The following is a 22,080-nucleotide window of genomic DNA, read 5'->3' as shown; positions in this document are numbered from 1 at the left end:
TTTCAGCTCAACCTAGTCTATATAAGAAAGTTTTGATACTTGGAGCACTGCCATTTCTTTCACAAGATCTATCTACTTTGGACTCTTTGGGGAGTGAGTGGTAAGAACTCGGAGCGTGTCCAGGCTCCCAGAAAAGCTTTCTTCAGCCAGATAACTGGTCTCAGATGGGCAGGTCCTCAGTTCTAGAAAGATCAGTCTTGGCTTCTGCATAGTCGTGCAGGAAGTCAACAGCAGGGAGTGATGTGCAGGACCAGGGCAAGTTGGTACAAAATACGACGATTCTACGATTCTATGAAAATATCTTGACTACTGCCTGAAGTTGGGTCCTTTCCCAGGAGACACAGATGGATTTGGCTGAATTAGACTAGGAAAGCTTCATCCCAGGAACCTTGTAATCCCTACTGTAAAAAGCTGGAGAATATAGGAAATAATTTCATAGCTTTTCCCAGTTGCAAATTGGATGACGTCTGGAAGTGTCCCCATTGGCTAATCTAAATTGTATTCTGAGCTGCTCTAAGTATTCATCACTTGCCAAGGATTAATGTAACCATGGATTACAAAGGGGAGCAATTCAGTGCTTCCTTGGTAAAGAGAAAACAAGTTTTCCCTTCCTCCATTTCATCTCTGGACCACTTCTACTAGAACAAATACTGATTGTGATTAAGCGTAAAACAGGAACTTTTAAAACCAGGAAGTCCTGATAATTAATAGAAATTAGCCTTTAAAATAGTACTTAGGCATTTCTTAGTGCACAGTCTGGTTGCATATTTGTTACAGAGATACGCTTACAGCTACACACAAGCTGTCTTGCAGGGTGAGACTAAGAAATGGAAGTGTTTTATTCCACTCAGAAAATCGTATCATCACCCAGGGATTAAGGCTGGTTAGGCAGGAGGAGAGCTGAGAATCACAGAAGCCAGGGGCAGCCCTGGGCTGAGGGTGGGAGGAGGAGGAGGAGGAGAGGGAGGAGAAGGAGGAAGGCAGCTGCTTGCCTGCCCTCCTGGCAGCTTGCAAAGCCGCTGGCCACCGGCGCCCGTATGGCCAGGAGCAAGGCCACCTTCTGCCTGTGGCTGGGCTGCCCTGGGCTGCTGGGCTGTTTCTTGCTGGGCTTTCTTGCAGGTGAGTACAGAGACACTGGGGCTCAGCCCGTAGCCTTTGCCCTGTACAGACACTTATGTGCAACCCCTGTTGTCATTAAACTCCCTATCAGGGAGCTTTTACTGCTTTTTTGGGGATGTTATAAATCGCTCGTCCCACTGTTTTTCTGAGAGGCTGTTCTGTCTAGCAATTTCGGTCTTTAGGGAGTGAGAGGAATAGAGCGGCTGCATTCCTCAGCACAGAACGAGCCCTGGTGAACTGACAGCTTCCCATAACGGGCAGGCAGACGTTCAAAGAGGAGAGACTAATAGAAGAGTTTGAGCCTTCTGTGATTATAAAACCTCAAGGATTATCTTTTTATTTGTATTTCCTGATTTTTACTGAAGATCTATTTAAATGCTCCTATTCAGTTCCTATTTTAGAAATTAAGAGATGTAGAGGAGTTCTGACTGACAGCCAAGAGTGGAGTTGCTGTAGTTTCCATCATGTACAATGAACTTCACTAGAACATTAGATTATTCTCTGCAGTCACGTGCAGCATTTGATTTTAAGTCTAAAACTGCATGTCTGCATCTCTCCTTTTTAAACTTGTGTTGTAGCACGCACTTAAGGCTAAAGCACAAAAAAAATATAAACCCATGAGACTATTAAATATGAAAAAAATATTAGTTTGATTTAGGAGATCCCTGAACTGCAAATTTCTGGTGCTTCTGCTATTCTTACACATTTCCCTGAACATCATCTTTTGGCCATGCTCCAAAACAGGATGCTAGGCAAGATGGACCTTTGGTCTGATCCAGTATCACTGTTGTGTTACTACAATTGCATTTAAGTCTAACAGGTCGTATATATTGCACATGTGACAGCACATATGCTTGGCTTTATGATGACAATTTTCCCACTTTGGGATTTTCTAGCTATAATAGTAAAAGGATTTTCTGTTTTTTAAAGACAAATTCATAAAGTTGATGTACTCTCTCAGATTTATGGCAACTGAAAAATCTTTAACTTTTTAAAACTGACTAGGGTCACAGTTAACTTTATTCCTTTAATTATTAAATAGACTATCCCCACCCTTCCCCAAATCTGTAACTATTACAATGCTGGGAGGGTGGCTGTTGAGTCCTAGATCTTCACTAGAAATATGCTTATGCACATATTTTTAAGTATATGTATAAATTAAATAAGGGAATTTCAGCATGAGTATCAGGAAATCAGTCCTCCCTCTGTTAATTGAGAATTTAAACTATAATTTAAAATTAATGAGAGATGAATCTGCTTTAAAAAGAGGACTGCATTTACCAGAGATTTCGAGTGTGCTCTTTCAATTGTGTCACTTTTTTGGCAATTCAGTCGATGAAGATATTTTACTTTTCTGTTTCACTTCTATGTTTGAGCCAGCAAATGCTGACAGAGGGTGCTCTAAGCCTTGCTCATCCTCTTGGTTTTAATGAGACTGTTCAGTACCTTAGGTTGCATGTGGGCTCGAATATGTGAGCACTGGGGTTCTTGCTAAGTAGGAAGCTTTTCAAATGTGTTTCAGGATGGTTTACAAAACCGACCGAAAAAAACCCTAACTCTTCAGATGTCTATCAAAATGTGAGACAGAAACTTGTGGCTGAAATGAAAGCAGAAAACATCAAGCAATTCCTTCGGTAAGCCCTGTGCGTCTTGGTTTTTTGAATAATTTTATCAGTCACAAAAGCCAGAAAGTGATAACATCAGCTCCCAGGAACAGTGTCTGAAAGCAGAGCTGTTAAGATGCTTTGGAAGTATTTTTTTGTACAGAATGTCTGGGGGAAGGGGAAGGGAGAGACTCACAACCCTTCTGTTCCCCCTCCCCATTTCTGAAGTTACCTTTTTGGAGTGCTTGTACTGTTAAGTGTGCTTCTCTCAACCTGAATTACTGCCAGTGCTTATCATGCTTTTTTATTACGGTTTTCCATAGTCTTGATTTAATGCAGTATAAGTCTCTGGTTTTTCCTCACGAGTGTCTGAAGCTCTAACACTGGACAACTTTACTTTGTCTCAGACTGAGGTGATTTTACTGTATTTGGGATACACTGATTACTTTTCATTACATTTGATTGATAATCTGTCCGGTGTCCTTAAACTTTCCGTTTGAGCAACCAGTTTAAGTACAAAATGAATGTATTAAAAATGTGCTACAAAGTTTGCATGGCACTGAGTTGCATGCAAAGTTACAACTGCTAATTCCTTTAGTGTGGCCATATTGGATAATGTGCTGTGAATTGGGTGCTTGAGATCCCGTTATACGCTGCCTTCTGTTTCAGAAGATGAAGGGCCCTGTCCATGCACAGTATGTGTGTTATGGTTGGTTAAGTCTCACATGATGTAATTGTTATTAAATATACTTTTTTGCATCCTGGTGCATCCATGTGGTTCTTTCAAAACATCTAAAATGCTAGGGATATAGAAATACCCTTTTGGTTTGCTGTGTATTCCACCGGAAATGAAAAAAAAACCCCAAACCTAAAAATATTGTGCATATTTATATCTTCTACGGAGGAACAAATATATTCACACCAAAAGTAAACAGATATAATCTCTGGTTATGCTCTGTTGATATTCAGCATGTAAGTCAGAAGCTGCATCATAAACATCAAAGGATTGCTGACAAACTTGATTTCTGTACATTTATTCTAAACCCAAAAGGTTTTATTTCTAACATCAATTAGCTCTTTAAGTCTATAGGCCTTACCTTATTTTGTGTGTCTTGCTCTCAGTGGATTGGAGAGTTCCTGAAGATTATGTTTGAGTGAGAGTCTAGGCAACATTGAGATTGATGACAGCATAAAATAGCTCTGCAATTATGCTGGTTTCTTGGCCATAGGGTATTAATGGTGTCTGGTTTGTCTGCTTGCTTTGATAATGGGCCAAATGCTTCATACTGGTTTTATTTTCCTAAATTCAAATAAAAAGCAGAAACTGCAGAAAAATTATATTCATACACTCTCGAAAGAAGTTTGTTAAAAGCATAAAAAAAGTTAATTTGAGAATTTTGATCCATATTCTTAGTTTTTAAAATTACTAAATGTGCATTTATCAAGCGGGGAAAGCAAACTGTGAGTCTCAGAAAATGCAAACGCCTTGACCTTAGCATTGAATTATAGCTATGGAGAGGAGGAAACTGTTTGGAAGCGTAAAATTGAAAAAAGTGATCATGTGTTGTTCAGTATATTTTCCCTGATGGCATATGTAGTATTTAAACTAGTGTACTTAAGGAATCAAAAGGTACTTAAAATGCTTAGAGAATTAAAGTGCAAGAAGAAAAAAGGCAACAAGCTTTGGCAAAGGTTGCTTCCAGACGTCAATGAACACCTACACAGTTTAAAGAGCAGGAGAGACAAGAGCAGAGAGCAGAAGGTTGTGGTCTACATCATAGACGGTCTAGATGCATTCAAATCCAGGGGGCCAGGTGGGATTCACGGAAAGACCTGGATGTTATGACTGCAAGGGTGCTGTCTATGAGAAGTTCTGGTGATTGAAAGAGGTCCCTGGTTGCTGAAGAACGCTGATGTTGTGCCCATCTTCAAGTAAGGCAAGAAGGACAACCTGGGGGGACCGTCGGCTGGCCAGCTTCACTGCAATCCTAGGAAGGGTGACCTAACATCCTTCTGGAATCTCTTTGCACACAAAGATAAGTTAGGAACAGTCAGCATTTTTTTACCTTATGTAAATAAAAAAAAAAGAAAAATTCCTACTGATCAGGGTGATTGTCTTCTCGAAGGAAATGACTAGCTGTGTGTATCAGTGGAGATGTTACAGTGGCTGTAACATCCTTGACTACCAAGGCTTTGGACATCATCTCCTGCAGCATTCTCATCTGGAAGTTGAGAAAGCGCATACTGAAGAACAAGCTGTTACATGGGTTGAAAATAGGCTGAACTGACAGGTCAAAGTGGTACTAATCATGGTATTTGGTACCACTAATTAATGGTAATTAATGGTATCTGGCATCTGTGGGGCAGCCATTAACAAGTAGCCTGTTGGTGCTTGGTACCCAGCTGACTCATCAGCATCCATCATAACTCGTTTGTTTAGTAGGACACACAAATTCTAGGCAGATTTGTGTAGGGTAACCCAGAGGGGCTGGATATTGTTTCTGACTATTTATCACAATTATGTGTTATATCTGATCTGGATGTAAATGTTGTTAAGAAGGTTTTCATTATTCAAGCTTTTGATTAAGAAAAAAAGACAAATCTGTGCAGATAATTTGACATAATGATTTTCAAATTAAACTTATTAGTACATGTTATGCCAGCAATGTACAAACCTATCATCAGATACCAAAATTATCTGGAGGGCTCCTTTCTGAATGTGTAGCTTTCCTGTATCTATTTCTGCTCCTTGCATACTGTTCATATTCTTTTGCTGAATGCCTTTGACACTGATTTTCATTGCTTGTGTGTAGATGTGGCTATTTCTCTTATGCAAAGAGAAAGGTTCAACTGACTTCTCTTAAGGCCTGGGGAAAGATCCTCTGCTCTGACACATTTTGTGTTTATCCTGATGCAGACTCTGATAAACAAACATGTTATACAGCTCAGACTTTAAGATCTTACTTTCCCTGCATATGGCTTGAAGATAAATTTATACACACTGATCCGACTTCACTATTGTGCCCCTCTGCATTTGCTGCTTATTAGCAATTTTCTGGTTTATTCCAGCTCGTTTACCAAGTTGCCTCACCTCGCAGGAACTGAACAGAATCTTCTTCTTGCCAAACAAATTCAACGCCAGTGGAAGGAATTTGGACTGGATTCAGCAGAACTCGTTCATTATGATGTGCTGCTTTCGTACCCAAATGAAAAGCAGCCAAACTACATCTCAGTAATTGATGATCAGGGGAACGAGGTGATCTTTTTAATGATTAAACTATATTTATGTAAGACTTTTTAAAGAAACAGTGTCTTCCTCTGTTTTCCCTCCCACTCATCCCAGCATGTGCTTTTATAATATGATAAAAAAATCCAGTGCAAAGGGAACTCATATTTAGAAATGGGTTTCCAGAATGTGCAGCAGAACAGCAGAGTCGCTGAAATCTCAGTGCCTCATACAGTGGAGGGAGGATGTGCGCAGAGGCTGCGATTAACGCCAGTAGACCATAAGGTGTGGGAATGGCCATACTGGTTCAGATTAAGGATACATCTAGGCCAATATCCTGTTTCCATAAACAGCCTTAAGTAGATGCACGGGGAAGTTTAAGAACAAAGAAATGTATTTAAGGCATGCAATTCTTCCAGTGTCTAGCTGTTTTCAGCTCAGGGGCTCTCTGAGCGTGGTGCAATTAGTCTCTTAATTCTCATTAGACCTCTTTTCCAAGTATTTATCCAGTTAGTGGCCCTCATTAGATCTCTCTTCCAAGTACCTATCCAATCTCTGCTTGAACATCTGTACAATTCCTGCTCCCACAACACGCTGAGGTAAGGAATGCCATGCAGATACTATCCATTGTATGAAGGACTGCCTCCTTTCATTTGCTCTGAACATGATCCTACTGGCTTCCTATGGTGTCTCCTAAGTTAGTGTTGGGAGTAATAATGAACAGTCGGTCTATAGTCACCTTCTCCATTTTGTACACACAGGAATAAAGAAGTAGATGTAAAATCTGACATGGAGCCCGAGTGAGGAGAGGAGATGGGACTGCTAGAGAAGCATCATAGCACGTAGATAGGGATAAAGAGCCCTGGTAGAAACTAAGGAGTATGTGCTCGGGGATGACATGAGCTGAGAGCTGAAAGAATGGAGAAATTCTTCCAGAAACCCCATAACAGTCTCTCAGCTATAATCTCATAAGGTGACAAAGAGTGGACGTGAACCTTGAGGCAACAAGGTTACAATAGATGCTCATAAAAGGCAGAGCATTTAACTGGACCATAACTAGCAAAGAGGTGAAGAGTAATAACACAGGTGGGAGTAATCACAAAACATACCTGTGATGGCATGGATGAACTAGATGTCTTTTTATCGTCATCACCTCTTGGCAATTTTCAGCTACTTCTTTGCTTATGTTGAGGCAGTGACTCATGACCATCTTCTGGCAAGTGATCTATCTCTCTATTATAAAAATTCAGCTGTGTATACCTAACTGGTTTTTTGTTTGAACTTATGCGTGCTAGTTAAATTGAATTTTTTGCTAACAATTTATGGAAACTAGCATATCAGTTGCAATAACCAAGCTTATTGTACAAACTTGTGCCTGGAGATACAGTGTTTGACCAAAGACTTCTGTTATTTATTGATAGATTTTCAATACATCATTGGTCGAACCACCTCCACAGGGGTATGAAAATGTTAGTGATATACTGCCACCATATAATGCTTTTTCAGCACAAGGAGTGCCAGAGGTAAGAAAAAAAAAATATGTAAGAGTATTATTAGCTGAAGTCATATTTTGCGAAACACTTGCTGGGATAGATTGCTCCAACTTCTTGTAGTAGTTTTAATTAACCATTAGTATAAGAGAACACAGGGACAGCTGGGCCACATGTTGTGAGAAGGTTAGAAGTCTCCTTTTAGAAAAAAAGCTTTATCAAAGTGCTAGAAATCTGAATCACATAATAAGTGAAAAGCTTTTATCTTTATGGAAAATGTTGGACATATCTCAGGTTACTCCACATTACTCAATCATATGGAGAGGACTTGCTTAAGTCTTAAGTAGAAATAGCAATATATAAATCAATTTGGAATACATTTTGGGTTAAGTGAATGTCTTCAAAGGCTACAAAAGTCCCGCATTTAATCTGATAATTCATTATGGAGGAACAAGTCAGGAACAACATTGCATTGCATAGATGAATGAAATCATATAACAGCAAGTGTTTGTGTATGCAAGGAATATCTATCTTTTCATGGCTACAGAAGTTTGTGAGTTTAGCAAAGTATATTGGTTTAGTTTCCAACCTCAGTTTATAGGGGTCCTGTTAAGTGCAAGATAATATAGAAAGGTCAGCAGTTTGAGCCAAGGCCTCCTATAGAACATTATGGAAATCTTTTATTTCTGCGGGCACTGGCTCTCATTTGCAGAAATGTAAAAAAAAATAACTATATCATACATAGTGAATAAAACTCTGTATTTCTGAAAACAGGTATTTTGTTTGTTGAATGACTGGTTGCCATGAAACCTGCTTTTCTTTTCTGTGCAGGCAGATCTGGTATATGTGAATTATGGCCGCACTGAAGATTTTTTCAAGCTGGAGCGTGAAATGGAAATTAACTGTACAGGAAAGATTGTCATTGCCAGATATGGCAAGATCTTCAGAGGAAACAAAGTAAGGGTTGTGTTTTATTTTTGCCTCTGCGGGTCAAACACTGCTCATGGTAGAGCTGGCGGGAGATAGGAGTGCTGTAAGTTGGAACATATGAGCAGAAGGAAGCCTGCAATGTATCCATTGTGACTGCATTCTAAGAATAACTTCCTAAACAATAAAAACAGATGCATGTATTAATCTCCTGAGACTGAGATGACTGCAAATTCCTTAGGCAGTCTTGCAAAAGATTAGTTTAGGGAACTGAGCGGTTTTTTGAGCCAAGGCTTTTAATACTTTTCATCCATAGAACTGCAATATTTTAAAGTGTTTGACAAGGAATCTGATGCACGGGGATTGAATAACTAACTATTCTGACTTTAGACAACTCTGACAAAATTGATGATAGTGAGACAGTGGGGATAGTAGTCAGTTTTTGTGCCTCAGTTTTATATCCTGTGCTTTATTTCATAGCCTTGAGTTGAGCTATGACTAAAGATGTGACACAAATAATGAACATATTGTGTTTCACTGTGGTTTGTTCTTCCACTGAGTCTGTGGTCATTTTCACGCTTCCACATACACAACTTCTAAAGCTATATGTCCCTATGGAAGTATATTCAGTAAATTCAGCAACATTCAGATTTATTACTGCATTAAAAAAACCTGGCATTTCTTAAAAGCAAATAATTTCACAGGTCAAAAATGCCATATTAGCAGGAGCCCAAGGGATCATACTTTATTCAGACCCTGCTGACTACTGCGCCCCAGGAGTAGATGCTTATCCAGATGGCTGGAACCTGCCAGGCAGAGGAGCCCAGCGTGGGAATGTGCTAAACCTGAATGGGGCAGGGGATCCCTTGACACCGGGTTATCCTGCAAAAGGTGGGTGAAAGATCTGTACCATGGGCCATCAAGTACTTTATAAACTGGTGCTGGAAGTTATTGTGGGACTAGAAATTCATCTATTTTCAGTACAGATGCAAAGAGAAAAAAGTTGTTTAAAATTATTTTTAGCAGCAGTTAATTTTCCTTTGCAGAATAAATTCTACCCGTGTGCCATTTCAACTGGTTGCTGTTGAGTTAGGCAGGGAAAGTAAGTTTTTAGGAAAATCTCTTTGTCTGATCCCAGCTTTGTAACTCTTACAAAAGCAGGATGTGTGAGCTTTACAGACTGAAGCAGTAGAAAATGGTTGAGAATTTATAGCCATTTTTAAATGTCTGTGTTTCTCAAGAGGACCAGTTTAAACTAGATTATAGTCCACCATCAGGGAGGAGTAATAGTTTTGCTTGGAGGTATGTTTCCTTGCTGATCCTAAATTCCAAGCAGAAAAACAGTTTAAAATCCTCTTTACAGGGAGTAAAATTTCTGTATTAAAAATAGCAGTGGCCTGGAGTCTTTCAAAACTTGGCACCATGTGCTTGTCCTTGTAGGCGTAGTCTGAACTAAGGTGCCTACTATTCCTGTCTGCCGATGGGATGGGAACACAGGGGTGCTTCTGGAAAGCTCACTGGCGTGTGCGACCAGTGTTGGGGGCATAAGACAACACCATACTGAAAGAACAGGATAGGTTGTGTGTGCTGGCCCCACCAGATTCAGAGAGACATTGACTGTTTTCAGCATAGGTAAATGCATCTGTGGATGTCTTCTGCAGCTTCTCAACAGCCTGCACAGGGGCCATTTTCACCTCTCACACCGGCTTGGTTATCCCACCATCAGCTTTGGGGAGGTGTAATAATATGGATGGACAGCAAATCTAACCTTGCATCAAATGTGGGGACTTCTCTGGCACATGCAGATGCACTATGGGGTTTGTGGTTCTGTCATTACATTTTGGTTTCCTAGAAGCAATACCTAAGAAATTATTTAAGAATTTAAAAAGTGATGCATGCTTGTGGCTACTGTGTAGCTGCACTGTTCAAAAGTATTTCCAGTTTGGTGAAAGTTGCTAAGAACACTATAAACTTGACATTTTGTTCTGGTTTCTCAGAGTACACTTTCAGGTATAAAGTTAATGAAGGTGTAGGGATTCCCAAAATCCCAGTTCATCCCATTGGATATCATGATGCAGAAGTATTATTACGGTGAGTATATATCAGTCCCTCACCAGAAGTCAATATTCACAAATGTGCAGCAAATTTTTTTATACTGGGATGGTAAAATATATGCTGTTACTTATATTTATAGCTCTTTTGTAGTAGTGTGTGCTTCGGAAAATACGGAAAATTCAAAGCAATCTGTTTCTGGCATCATGGTTTTAAGAATTTTGTAAACCCACCTTGGTTTAAGTGCAGTAATCATTAAGGGAATTTAAGGTTTTAGCCTACTGGTCAACTACATTGGTCTTGGTTTTCACTTAACAGTGCAATGGGAGGACCTGCACCTCCAGACAGCAGCTGGAAGGGAAGTCTCAACGTGTCTTATAACATAGGGCCAGGATTTGCAGACAACTCTTCTAAAAGGTCTGTTTTAACACTTACCTATTTATAAAATATTGGGGAAAAAAATCTCAGCAAGAGAAAGAGTGAAACAATACATCTAGAGATATTCTGGAGAAATTTACTTTCTTCTGAGTGGACACATGGTGATGTTTATCAGAATTTGAAAATAAATTGTCAAAACTACAGTTTTGCTCAGTGTTCCCAGTGTCAATGGATAGACAGATTCAGAGGGCATACGTCCAGCCCTGTCATTCCAACTTTAATCCTTACTTTAATGTTCAGACATTGTTTCACTGGTCCTTTTAAAAATGGCCATGTAACCATAAGTAGACATTTTTAAAAACTGTTGAATTAATCCTAAACTTCCTCTTCACTTCAAGCTTTGGTATTTCTTTCCTGTTTCTGATGACCAAGGGGACAATAGGACAGCCAGCATGCAGCCAACAAGGAAGCACTGACAATTCTGTGGTTCTCTTCTGTGCATTTTTCCCTTGTCCACTGGAAGCCTCCCAGGGTTTCTATGAACTTAGATCTGTGAAGTGTGGAAATTAATTGGGAGTCCATCAACTGTTCCACAGAGCTGGTATGCCCCATGGTTGAAAGCCCTGAACAGTAACAGGACTGAACAGCCCAAAGCACATATATCTTTCTTACTTATTTGTTTGGGAGAAACTGGCCTTTGACCAGTTGGATTAGCAACAATATGTTTGCAGTTTACATTTTTCCAGCTCTGACAGAGAAATACAACTGTCCAGGTCTCTGACACGAACAGAGTCGCTCTCTAACAGATCAAACCACGTAACAATTGCGTTTGGCAGTCAGGGATTTGACTGGTTGTCAGGGACAGTCATAACATTCCTTCTTTATAACTGATAAGCTGCAACACATAAAGCTAAAGATCACGCTATAGTTTCAGTTTACATGCATTTTTATGCTATGAGGACTGCAGTGAACAGTTGTGAAAATGATATATCATTATCACTGCTCCACCTCCTGCAAAACAAGAGTGTGTCTGAATATATGATTTTATAAAGACTGCTCTGCTTTAACACTAGCTGAACACGAATAAAGGAGGAAAATGAATAAAAAAGCATATTTAACATAATTAAGGTGCTTTTTGGAATGTCTTGAAGAGCAACAGTGAGAAAAGAAACAATATGATTTATCCACAAAATGTATACATGGTAAATATTTTGGAATGCACTTTTTAAGATCTTCCTACTTGACAGGGACACGGTTTTTGTAAAGATGGGCTAATCCTGCATACGCTTCTCTCTCAGAATAGCTCCAGATCAAAAGGAACCTTTTGAGTCCAGGTAGAAAGTCACTTGCACATGGAAAGTGTGCGAGTATATGCATGCTCAAGGCACTGGTGTCAGTTATTTTCTGGGCAAAGATCCAGTAGCTATCCTGAAGTAGGTTTTGATTTTGACAGCTGTGCAGATTTGCTGCTGAAAAGATAACTTCAAATGTGAAACTCTTGGGGTTTTGCCAGGCACAAAAAAAAACATTGTTTGATGCTATGTTTCTTCTACAGGTTAAGAGGGGCTGAACACGACATTATTTTTAGCTCTGCTGATACCTCAATTTCCTTCCTTTTATAAAATTTCACAAGCAGATTTTACTGGGGGGGACAGATGGAGATTTCAGTTTATTTCTGGGTGAATATTTCTAATGACCTTCTCTCCAAGTTCTATCTTATTACACAGACTTTATAAAATATGTAGTATCCACAATTATCATTTTGGTCAAAATGTAAATGTATTTTTAATTACTGTATGTCATTTTCAGTTTACTCCTCTAATACACGATTATTGGATTGACTCCCATAAATAATAGTTCAGTAAATTCTGTAAATTGTTCCACTTTATAGGGTTGTTTCTAAGGCATCTTTCTGTCAGCAGGCTCACCTGAAATAGAAAATGGGACACTGGTACAGCATGACAGGTTAGATCAGTGCTGAACACACAAAGCAGAACAGAAGCACAAACTTTCTGGATTACAAGCTATTACGCTGACTTTTTATTGCCTTCTCAGTCAGAAATGGTTACGCTATACTGCTTTTCATTTCAGAAAAGTCAGGATGCATGTTCATACAAACAATAAAATAACACGAATATACAATGTCATTGGCATCCTCAGAGGAGCTGTGGAACCAGGTGAGCACCAGGTGCTTGAGGATTTTAATTCCTCCTTTACTTTGTGTTTGTTGGAATTGTTCTGATGTTGCAAGAAACTTGATGGATTTTAGATAGCCAGATAATACATAATCTGAGAAACTCTTAATAGTTGTCCTGTCCCTCCCATCACACTGTTTTTCATTGGCATTCCCAAGTATATATTTGAATGGCAATGCTGGAATGATAGATGCCAGAGAATTTTTTTATAATGCCTGCTATTTTACAGTACGTTTCCTCTTACATCATTCATGCGTTTTGCCTTTGCAAAAATTAGCACAATGCAAAGTACAGAAATCTAGTGATGATCTGGGACCTCAATATACTATTGTTGATACTTAGTTGCAGGCCATATACATGAAAAAATTTTAAGTGGAAAAATAAGTATAAAATATTTCTTGTCTTCATTTATATACTTCAGTAGGGTATGTGAATGGCTGCAGATTACCTTAAAAAATAAATTTGTAGCACTGCTACTAAACTTCGTTATTTTGTTTGACACAAGTAGGGATACAATCAAAGGAAATACAGGTAACCTAAGTGTATTTTTAATTAAGGATTGATATTGTGTGTTTGTTTCCAGACAGATATATTATTTTAGGAGGTCATAGAGACTCTTGGGTATTTGGTGGTATTGATCCAACTACGGGTGCAGCTGTTCTGCAAGAGGTTGTACGGAGTTTTGGTAAAATGAAAATGGAAGGTAACTTACTTATTGCAGACCTAAAACGATGATATGGAAAACAGCAGCTTTGAGGAACTGTGTTGAATGTTCTCATTAAGTAGTTGTGTTGATTTAACTTTTCACCTCTACAGAAAGTTGCATTTCTTATTACGAAAGATGCAAATTCATTGAAGAAATGCATATGTAGCATTGCATCTTAGTTGGCTGAATTTATTCCCTCACGTCTCTCATCAGTGTAATAGTACCCTCTTAGCTGTGTGGAATGAAAATATTGCATTAAGATGAAATGCCTCTGCAGTAATATGTTCCTCTGAGGAGTTTAAAGAGGATTTTTTTTTACTGCTATATCAATTAAGTGCTATTTTTTTTTAAAGATTTCAATTAACTGTGGGAATCTTTCACTATAATTTCTAACTTTAAATTGAATTTTCAAGTTTAACTATGTGATTGCAGGTTGGAGACCTAAGCGAACTATTATTTTTGCTAGCTGGGATGCAGAAGAATTTGGATTGTTGGGTTCCACAGAATGGGCTGAGGTAAATGAAAAAATTGTGTAAAGAAAGCAAAACTTCAAAGTCTGTTGCAGGCAGCTGCAGTACCCAGTGGTATCTATTCCTAGACTGCAATCAATAGCTTCAAGGTAAAATTGGAGCACAAGAAACTCCTTCAGGTGCTGTGAGGCCCTCACATATTATACAAATTACCTACCTACCTTCTTACAACATAAGTACACTAATTCTTGTAAGCTTTAAAAATCTACTTTGATTCAAAACTAATGTCCCTCAGTGGTCTCTATGTGGAAATCTATGCCGCCTTTTAACAGAATGATAGCATTTTATATAACCTAAATTGGTGTATTTTCTAACTTTCTATTTGAGAAATTCCTTAGTTTCTATAAAGTCCAGATCATGAACCTGTGATCCCTAAGCACACCCAGCCCTTTGTCTGGAAATTAGTCCTCCTGGGCAAATGGAAGAGTAGGTAATCTATGAGTTAATAGTTCAAAACGCCTGTGAAATTTCCAGTATTGTAGAGTCTGTAGTGGGATCCCTGACTATATTCCTGCCTGATAGAAGGGTGTTGGGAAATTCAGAAATGAGGTTCTGAATGTTTTTGTCATCTTCCTTTCCCTGTTGGGTGTGTTCAGTTCTTAACCCTGTAAGTGGATTTGTTCAGCCCTGGTAAGAAATATGTCTTACCAGAGTTTTCATTGCTTTGTCTGCAAAATCTAAATTAGATATAGAGAAGGCAGAAAATTGTCTGATGAAACACATTTCTGCTGAACTATGTCAATATTAGCACTGAATGGTTTAACAGAAATGTGTTTTCTTGTTCTTCTGTTAGACTTTTATTTACAAGTTTATATTTACATGTATGGATAGAGCTTTCAAAATTTATGAAATAAAATATTTTAATCTTTTTCTTCATTTTAGTTTATTGGCATGTATTGTAGTAAACCACGAAATTACACTGAAAATGACACATGTCAGAGGAGGGAACAAAACCAGAAACAAGCTCCCAAACACTAAAGGGATTCAATCATTTTTCTGCTAACAAAGCTGAGATTTCTATTCCTTTGGATTTGCACTAATTCTTTCTCCCCATAAACTTTTTGACTTCCAGCTGCAACAGACACTTTGCATCTTATGGTCGGTTTATGGGACATTAGATGAAGAAAGTATGATTTAAACTACATTTAAAATAATTTAATGAGAAATTTTAAAGAGTTGGCATAAAAATTTCATCCCACCTAAATTCCACTGGTAACAAAAGTATACTGTATATGAAACTTTGTGATTTCATTGTCTGTGTACCTGTGCACATATTTAGCTGCTCTCAAGAAAAAACACAAAATTGTTTTAACTATGAGGAATATGAAACAATGATACTTAAAAGATCAATTTATCTTGAGCAAGTCATGAATAAATTAGGAGTTATTTTTATGTTTGATTTGTTCACATATTGCTACTGCTGTTCTGTAATGTTTTTTGTTTAATAATTTAATATCTAGTTATCTATGATCCATTATTTCATGAAACAGCAGCTGTACTGGATTAGAAAGCCATGAGCACAATTCATATTTGAACCTCAATGTTTTTATATTACTGTCTTCTTGCTTTATCTTGGTGGTGTGCATTCCTCCTCTTTGACACCTAAATTAGATTCAGTTTCTCTAGAGACATTCCTCACAGCTTACATTCGTGTTTTCTGCAGCTGCCAGATCTGTCTTCTACTAAATCTTGAGGAAAATTAACCCATTATATTCACTGTCTGCTGTGTAACAAAAAGATGCTGCAAGTGGGGCAACATCCTTTTGTTACATAGATATTCTCCATTGCTCGTAAATGAAGGATTTTCTTTATGTTGCAAATATGCTTTTGCATATATGCAAGGCCTCACATATGCATATACAGGCTTGCTCCCTCCCTTCATATACTTTTGCGGAATCTCCTCTGCTGTTTGTTTTAAATATATCAATTTATTTATGAAGTTATCAATTACCAATCCCATTTTTAGTTCACATGAAATACAAATGATTAGTTGGGTTATAAATTGAATGAATCAAATAACAATTACTAACCTAATTAGAATATCTATCATGAAGCCAAGACTTAGTAAAATACCACTTACTGATTGGAATATCAATTTCAAACATAATTACAAGTTTGCCAAAAATGAAACGTATGTGTATATATTTAGCATGAAAGCAATGCTTGGTTGACTCAAAACAGTCAGTCAAATTCATTTTAATAGGAAATGTCAGTGCTTTGATTCATCCCTTTTTGAAATGGAAGAGTGTAAAAATGACAGCAATACCCGGTTTATCAGTGTTAAAATTTCGTTCAGTGCTGGGAGCTCACAGGAGTAAGTAGGGATTAAAAACATGGAGGAATTTTCGGTCACATGTTGTATGTTCAAAAAGCACTGCAAGTGCAAAGTTAAAACGCATTTATAACCTTAATTTACCCTGTTACAATGCTGTTCAATAATTTTCTTGTTCCGTCTTGCTCCTCTGTGACACAGCAGATAGCACCTACGTTTTGTGGATGTTTTCCACATCAAGTCCCAGAAAGCAGGACTGAATTCCATATGCCCAGATCACTGACCTATCCTCAAACATTAATGTAGTTAGTAAGGTACATAGTGCTGCTTATCCTGACTGGGTTCTTAAAGGTAATACTGTAGATAACAGTGCAGTTAACATGCTCTTGTCTAAATGTCACTAATTGAAAGTAATAATTACATTTTTACAACCCCAGGAAAATGCCAGAATCCTCCAGGAACGGGCAGTTGCTTACATCAACACAGATTCTTCTATAGAAGGTGTGTCTTTTATTTTTAAACTCACCTTACTTTGCAGATGTCAATTTTAATAGTTCACTGCATATTATTTATTGCATCCAGAGCTGTCAAACATAAGGTAGATAATGTGGTGTTCAGAATCAGTGTAGCAAATATAGAATTAAGTGGAGAGAGAGAACAATTTAAATTCTCCTGTTGCTTTCTTGTTGCAAATAACGCCATCCATGAGCTGCAGCCCACGTGTCTGGAATCCAGAATGTCTCCTCTGGAGGAGTTTAGTATTCTGTGCTAATGAACTAAGCGCTCTGAACGTTAAACTCTCTTTTAACTGCATTAGCTTTAATTTACAATTACAGTTTTAATATATGCCAGACTGTTCCTTGTTCTGTTTGCAGTTCCAACTCCTTTTCCTGTGGAATTGTAATATTTTGGGACGCTATAATTTAATACAATCTCAAGACAATCTGTGTCGAGACCTCAGGCTTACAATTTGTGGGGATGGGAAGTCATTTTGGTGCTTTAGGCCAAAATGGTTATCTTTGCTTATTGCTATGAGCAGGGCCAATATGCAGGGAGTAACTTATGTATTATGGCAGGGCTTTCCTAGAAAAATAAGCACTGAAGAGTGTTTCATAAAAAGCTGATCCAACATTATCCGATTTACTATGCCTTCAGATTCTGAGAAGAATCTGGCATACAGAAATACTGCTTAGAAACTGGACTTGGAATTTTCAGCCCAAGACTGTGACCTAAATCATAAAATTTTTCTGATGTTATACTGAGCTTTATTACAAAAGGGCTTCATTTGCTGTTGTGCGTGCTGAAATAATAGTTCCTGGAGTCCTGTTAAGCTGTCCTGCATCATAACCTCAGTTATTTAAGGCATTGATCTTCCCATGTTAAACCCAACATATTCGGGCTTACTGTGTGTGAATAAAATGGATATCAACAGGCATATTTAAGAACTCTTTTTACTCCTGTCAGCTGAAAATTTTGTCTGTCACAAAAGGATTGGAAGGAAAGAAAAGCCAAACCCAGTTTCTAAATGCTTAGTTGGAGTCGGGGTATAGGAAGGGTTGGAGCTGTTGCTTCAATTATGCAGCCTACATGCTGTGTAAAAAGTAGAGCAGAATTTCACGCCTAGAAGATCTCACGAATGATATAATAGCTTTACAACTGCTTTATATGCTCAGCGTGGATTGTAACACATATTTTTTAGTTGGTTTGCAGCCAACATGCTGCTGCCTTAAGAATTTTCTTCCAAATCGTGATTATTCAAACATGTCTCATGCTTTATGCATTAAAGAAAATGTGAAAGTAAAACCACTGGAAAAGAAGTATGTAATAAGTAAAAGAACACCATATTCACTGTACTGTTTTAAGTAGCCTGGACATCTTTCATCTGACTGATCATTAAAATCCCCTGTAGAGCCACAGCATCCATGTACTCTGCCAGTTTTTTTGTTTATCATCATACATTCTCCACAACACTTCTTATGCCACGTTTTGGACAGCAAATTATTTCTATTCATTGCCCTTTAGCAATGAAAAGAAGAATAGTGGGTCATCCTTTTGAGCATTTTTGTGACTTTAATTTCTAATTCTCAAATAGAGACTCTCCTTGAAAACATTATTAACATTATCTAGGATTTTCTCCATCATCATGGGGTTTTCTGTAATTGTCAGTCTAGTCCTCTAATAAGTACACACTGTGTGAAGGATGACCCAAAGGTCTAAAGCCACATCAAAAACCAACAACAGTGTTATCTGAGAGCTTGTGTTTTATTATGTCCAAGCCTTCTTCCCCTCTTTGTTGTTGTCTGTATTTGAGGGCAGAGGTGTTTGCCCAGCTGCTGTCCAGTGGCTGTAGTCTACAGAGAAGACTTCTTTACACTCTCACTCAAAAGCAATGATAGTTTCTTTTTGATGGGGGACTTGCTGCTGTAACTGACAACTTCAGTATGAGATAGTTACCTAGCTCAACATAGCCCACAGGCAATGTGGAGGCCTCATGGGTGTAAAGTGTAGAAGCCACAGAGTGGTGGTGAAAGGGGAGGTTTAGGAGACAGTAGATGAAAACATTACTCTGCATCTTTGTTGCCTCCTATTTGGGTGAGACTTAGTTCTGAAATACAAAATGCCAAATGTCTTGCAAGTCTCTTACTCAGAAGATGACCTGTATCTTTCAGATACAGTCTGCAAAAACGTTGGAAAAGTCCTCTTTATGGTAAAAGAAGAAGTAGCTGCATTGAAAGACTTCTTAAAGCATCTTCCAGGGAATGTCTTTCCTCCTGCACAGTTCCTGAATGCACTAACTTTATTTTAACATCCTACTTTTTGTTACCATTGCCTTCTGTTTAACACAAGTGTAGGAGTGACAAGGGCCTGTAGCTAATGAGAGATAGTTGGGCATATTTTAGAACTATGGGAAGGCTTAATTACATTACTGTGTATGTGCTGTAACCAATGCATCATTGTCATGCAGTAGCAGTCGCTTATAGAATGTGACCAAGTAGTCTATTTCTGTATATATTGAGACAAGATCTAAATTCTTGCCTTGGAGTCAAGAAGTTTGACTAAGAAAGGACTGCAGGGTTTAATTCACTAAAAAGATAATGCCACTGGTATGTGAAGGGAAACTTGCCATGTCTTTGTTTCATTTTCAGGTAACTACACATTAAGAGTTGACTGCACCCCTCTTCTCTACAAACTGGTGTATAACCTGACAAAAGAGGTACAGAATCACAGTGTCTATTATTTGTGACTTTCTAAGAAAGCAAACCTGCAAGTTTGTTGGATAAAATTGGATTCTTGAGTAATATTGGATTTATCTTATCCTTGTGCTGGAAGAATCTTGATCCCACCAAATTCAATAGCAAAGCATCCCATCACTGGTAGACAGGCCAGGCTCACAGTTCCTCAGTATTCTTAGAAAGGTTGAAATGTGTCACTGACAGAAGTGGAATATTATGTGTAATACATAGTAAAAATATTAACAAAAGCCCCAAGATAATAAAACACTTGAGCAAGGTCAGTTCTCCAAAGTGATAAGCATTCAAGGAAATAAATTGCATTTTAAATTTCCCTTTCATGTGCAAAAGAGAATCTTTCATTTTCACATTGGCTAGCTACCATTTTCTCTCTCTCTGTTCCCCCCTGAATCTTCTTCATATCTCACTGAGTCCCTGAAATACTGTGATAAATATTGAAGGATTGAGCACATTTTGTAACAGGCCAGATGTATGGATTTGCATGAGTAGACCATTACAAGTGGTCTAAGCATGTCTCCTTTGCTTTCACCTCTCAGATGATTTATCATAAGGCTGAAAGATTGTGATCCATTAAAGCATGAAACTTCATTGCCCATATGAGGAGTTAACCAGATTGGGCACCTAGCATGAGTCATTGTCACTATCCTCAGATCTGGATTCATCTCAGTTAACAGCAGACATCTCTACCTGACCTTAGGAAGAAATTGTCTACTGTGAGGGTGGTGAGGCACTGGAACAGGTTGCCCAGAGAAGCTGTGGATGCCCCATCCCTGGAAGTGTTCAAGGCCAGGTTGGATGAGGCTTTGAGCAACCTGGTCTAGTGGAGGGTGTCCCTGCCCATGGCAGGGGGGTTGGAACTGGATGATCTTTGAGGTCCCTTCCAACTCAAACCATTCTATGATTCTATGATTCTGTGATTCTGTGATTCTATGATTCTATGACCTAAGCAATGTAGGCTCCCTTTAAAGGCAATGGGTAGAAATAGGTACCTTTAGGATGAGATTCATTTGACTGAATGTGGTCATCTACTCGTACATACAGAGCTCTCCGACTATTTTTTCCCCCTGATTTTAAGGGAACCCAAGTGACTTGGTCCAGTGTAAAAATCTGCACTGTAACAGCACTTGGTAGAATGACGCCAGCTACTAGCCTCCCATCCCGTTAAATGCATTCATCTGAGTTGTTTTTAAATGCAGTACACTTTCTCTAACACTGGAAAAGTCATGGTTTAAATCTGGGACAGTTTATTTATGCTATCCCCATGTTTTTCTTTTCTACGTTTTATTTTCTTATATCAACTCTTTCTACTTTACTCTTTCTTCTTTGCAGTGGAAGAAGCTGTGCTTGTTTTAATGTTAGGTGTGACACTTCACACACTGAGAGGCATTCTGATTCACCTATAAAAATTTCCATGTCCCTAGTGCTGCAGGGATAAAATAATTTACTTTCTGTCTGCAGTGAGCCACTTACCCAGGGATACGTTTTTCTTAAACAAAGTAAAAAAAAAAAAAAATGCTCTGGGCTAAAAATAGTACCTCACTCTTGATCTTAAGTCAACTATTCAACTAATGCTGGGTTTGAATAGAAAACCTCCATTAAAGTACCATGTGAAGTACTTGAGGCTGGCTTTTTTGAAAATTTTCTTATTCAGTGTTATTTAAGCTTTTAACAGTAGAAGCATAACATAAACAATAGAAAACCTGACAACTATTCCATAATTCCATGCTGTTTCCTTGCTAAAAAGCTCCTAGAAGTACATTATATTAATCTATATTCTTCATAGTTCCATTTGTAAAAGGCATTGTTTTATGGTAGAGAGTTGTCAGTGAGAAGCTGGACTATTCCCTGAGCTCCTTAAAGCTGCTGTTGGTACAACTTAGACTTTTTTTTTCTTGTTAGCTTGTTATAGACAAAACCCACAAACACCTTTTTTTTTCTGTTGTTCCAGAGAGCAGGATACTGCGACAACATTCTGATTCTCTGCTGTTCTCTGCTTTCTGTACAAAGTCAAGGTGCACTTTCCCCAATTTTCTTTTATCCTATTGTCTCTGTCCAAAGAATCTCATCTGCAATCCTTTTTTTCTTTTTACTCAATTTTTGTTTTGCTGTCTTGCTAAATCAATTCGTGACACTCCTTGCCACATCTCTAGAGGATTGTTTTCCTCTTTTTTTTACAGCTAAACCTGGGACCACCTCTCATCTTTTTGAAAAAAGAAAATCATGGGGTTTTTACAGTGATTCAACATGATAGTTTTCATTTCCAAACCATCTTTGATTTACCAGTGTTGATGTGCCACCAGTGACCTCCAGTGATCCACAAATCACAGGCT

General features: G+C 38.3%; 1 protein-coding gene across 4 annotated transcripts in view; it reads left to right on the top strand.

Annotated features, from left to right (window-relative positions):
- Positions 1-544: 544 nt before the first annotated feature.
- The window catches only part of NAALAD2 (N-acetylated alpha-linked acidic dipeptidase 2), a 35,179-nt gene continuing 13,643 nt past the window's right edge, over positions 545-22,080 (top strand). Inside the window, exons 1-14 of one of the 4 annotated variants that reach the window (XM_075742413.1) lie at positions 545-1,119; positions 2,642-2,753; positions 5,793-5,979; positions 7,371-7,472; positions 8,271-8,396; positions 9,071-9,257; positions 10,028-10,183; positions 10,364-10,457; positions 10,737-10,835; positions 12,888-12,973; positions 13,575-13,694; positions 14,130-14,212; positions 16,937-17,000; positions 19,646-19,713. In XM_075742413.1, the coding sequence (XP_075598528.1) occupies positions 1,038-1,119; positions 2,642-2,753; positions 5,793-5,979; positions 7,371-7,472; positions 8,271-8,396; positions 9,071-9,257; positions 10,028-10,183; positions 10,364-10,457; positions 10,737-10,835; positions 12,888-12,973; positions 13,575-13,694; positions 14,130-14,212; positions 16,937-17,000; positions 19,646-19,713 (1,566 nt within the window). In that variant the 5' untranslated portion in view covers positions 545-1,037. Of the gene's footprint in view, positions 1,120-2,641; positions 2,754-5,792; positions 5,980-7,370; positions 7,473-8,270; positions 8,397-9,070; positions 9,258-10,027; positions 10,184-10,363; positions 10,458-10,736; positions 10,836-12,887; positions 12,974-13,574; positions 13,695-14,129; positions 14,213-16,936; positions 17,001-19,645; positions 19,714-22,080 lie in introns of those variants that run through there. The other 3 variants (XM_075742416.1, XM_010300102.2, XM_075742414.1) reach the window with 3 other exon arrangements.

Source organism: Balearica regulorum, chromosome 1, assembly GCF_011004875.1.
Source record: "Balearica regulorum gibbericeps isolate bBalReg1 chromosome 1, bBalReg1.pri, whole genome shotgun sequence".
Taxonomy (NCBI): domain Eukaryota; kingdom Metazoa; phylum Chordata; class Aves; order Gruiformes; family Gruidae; genus Balearica; species Balearica regulorum.
The sequence above is the reverse complement of the archived record's forward strand: the minus strand, read 5'-3'. Positions and strand labels throughout refer to the sequence as shown.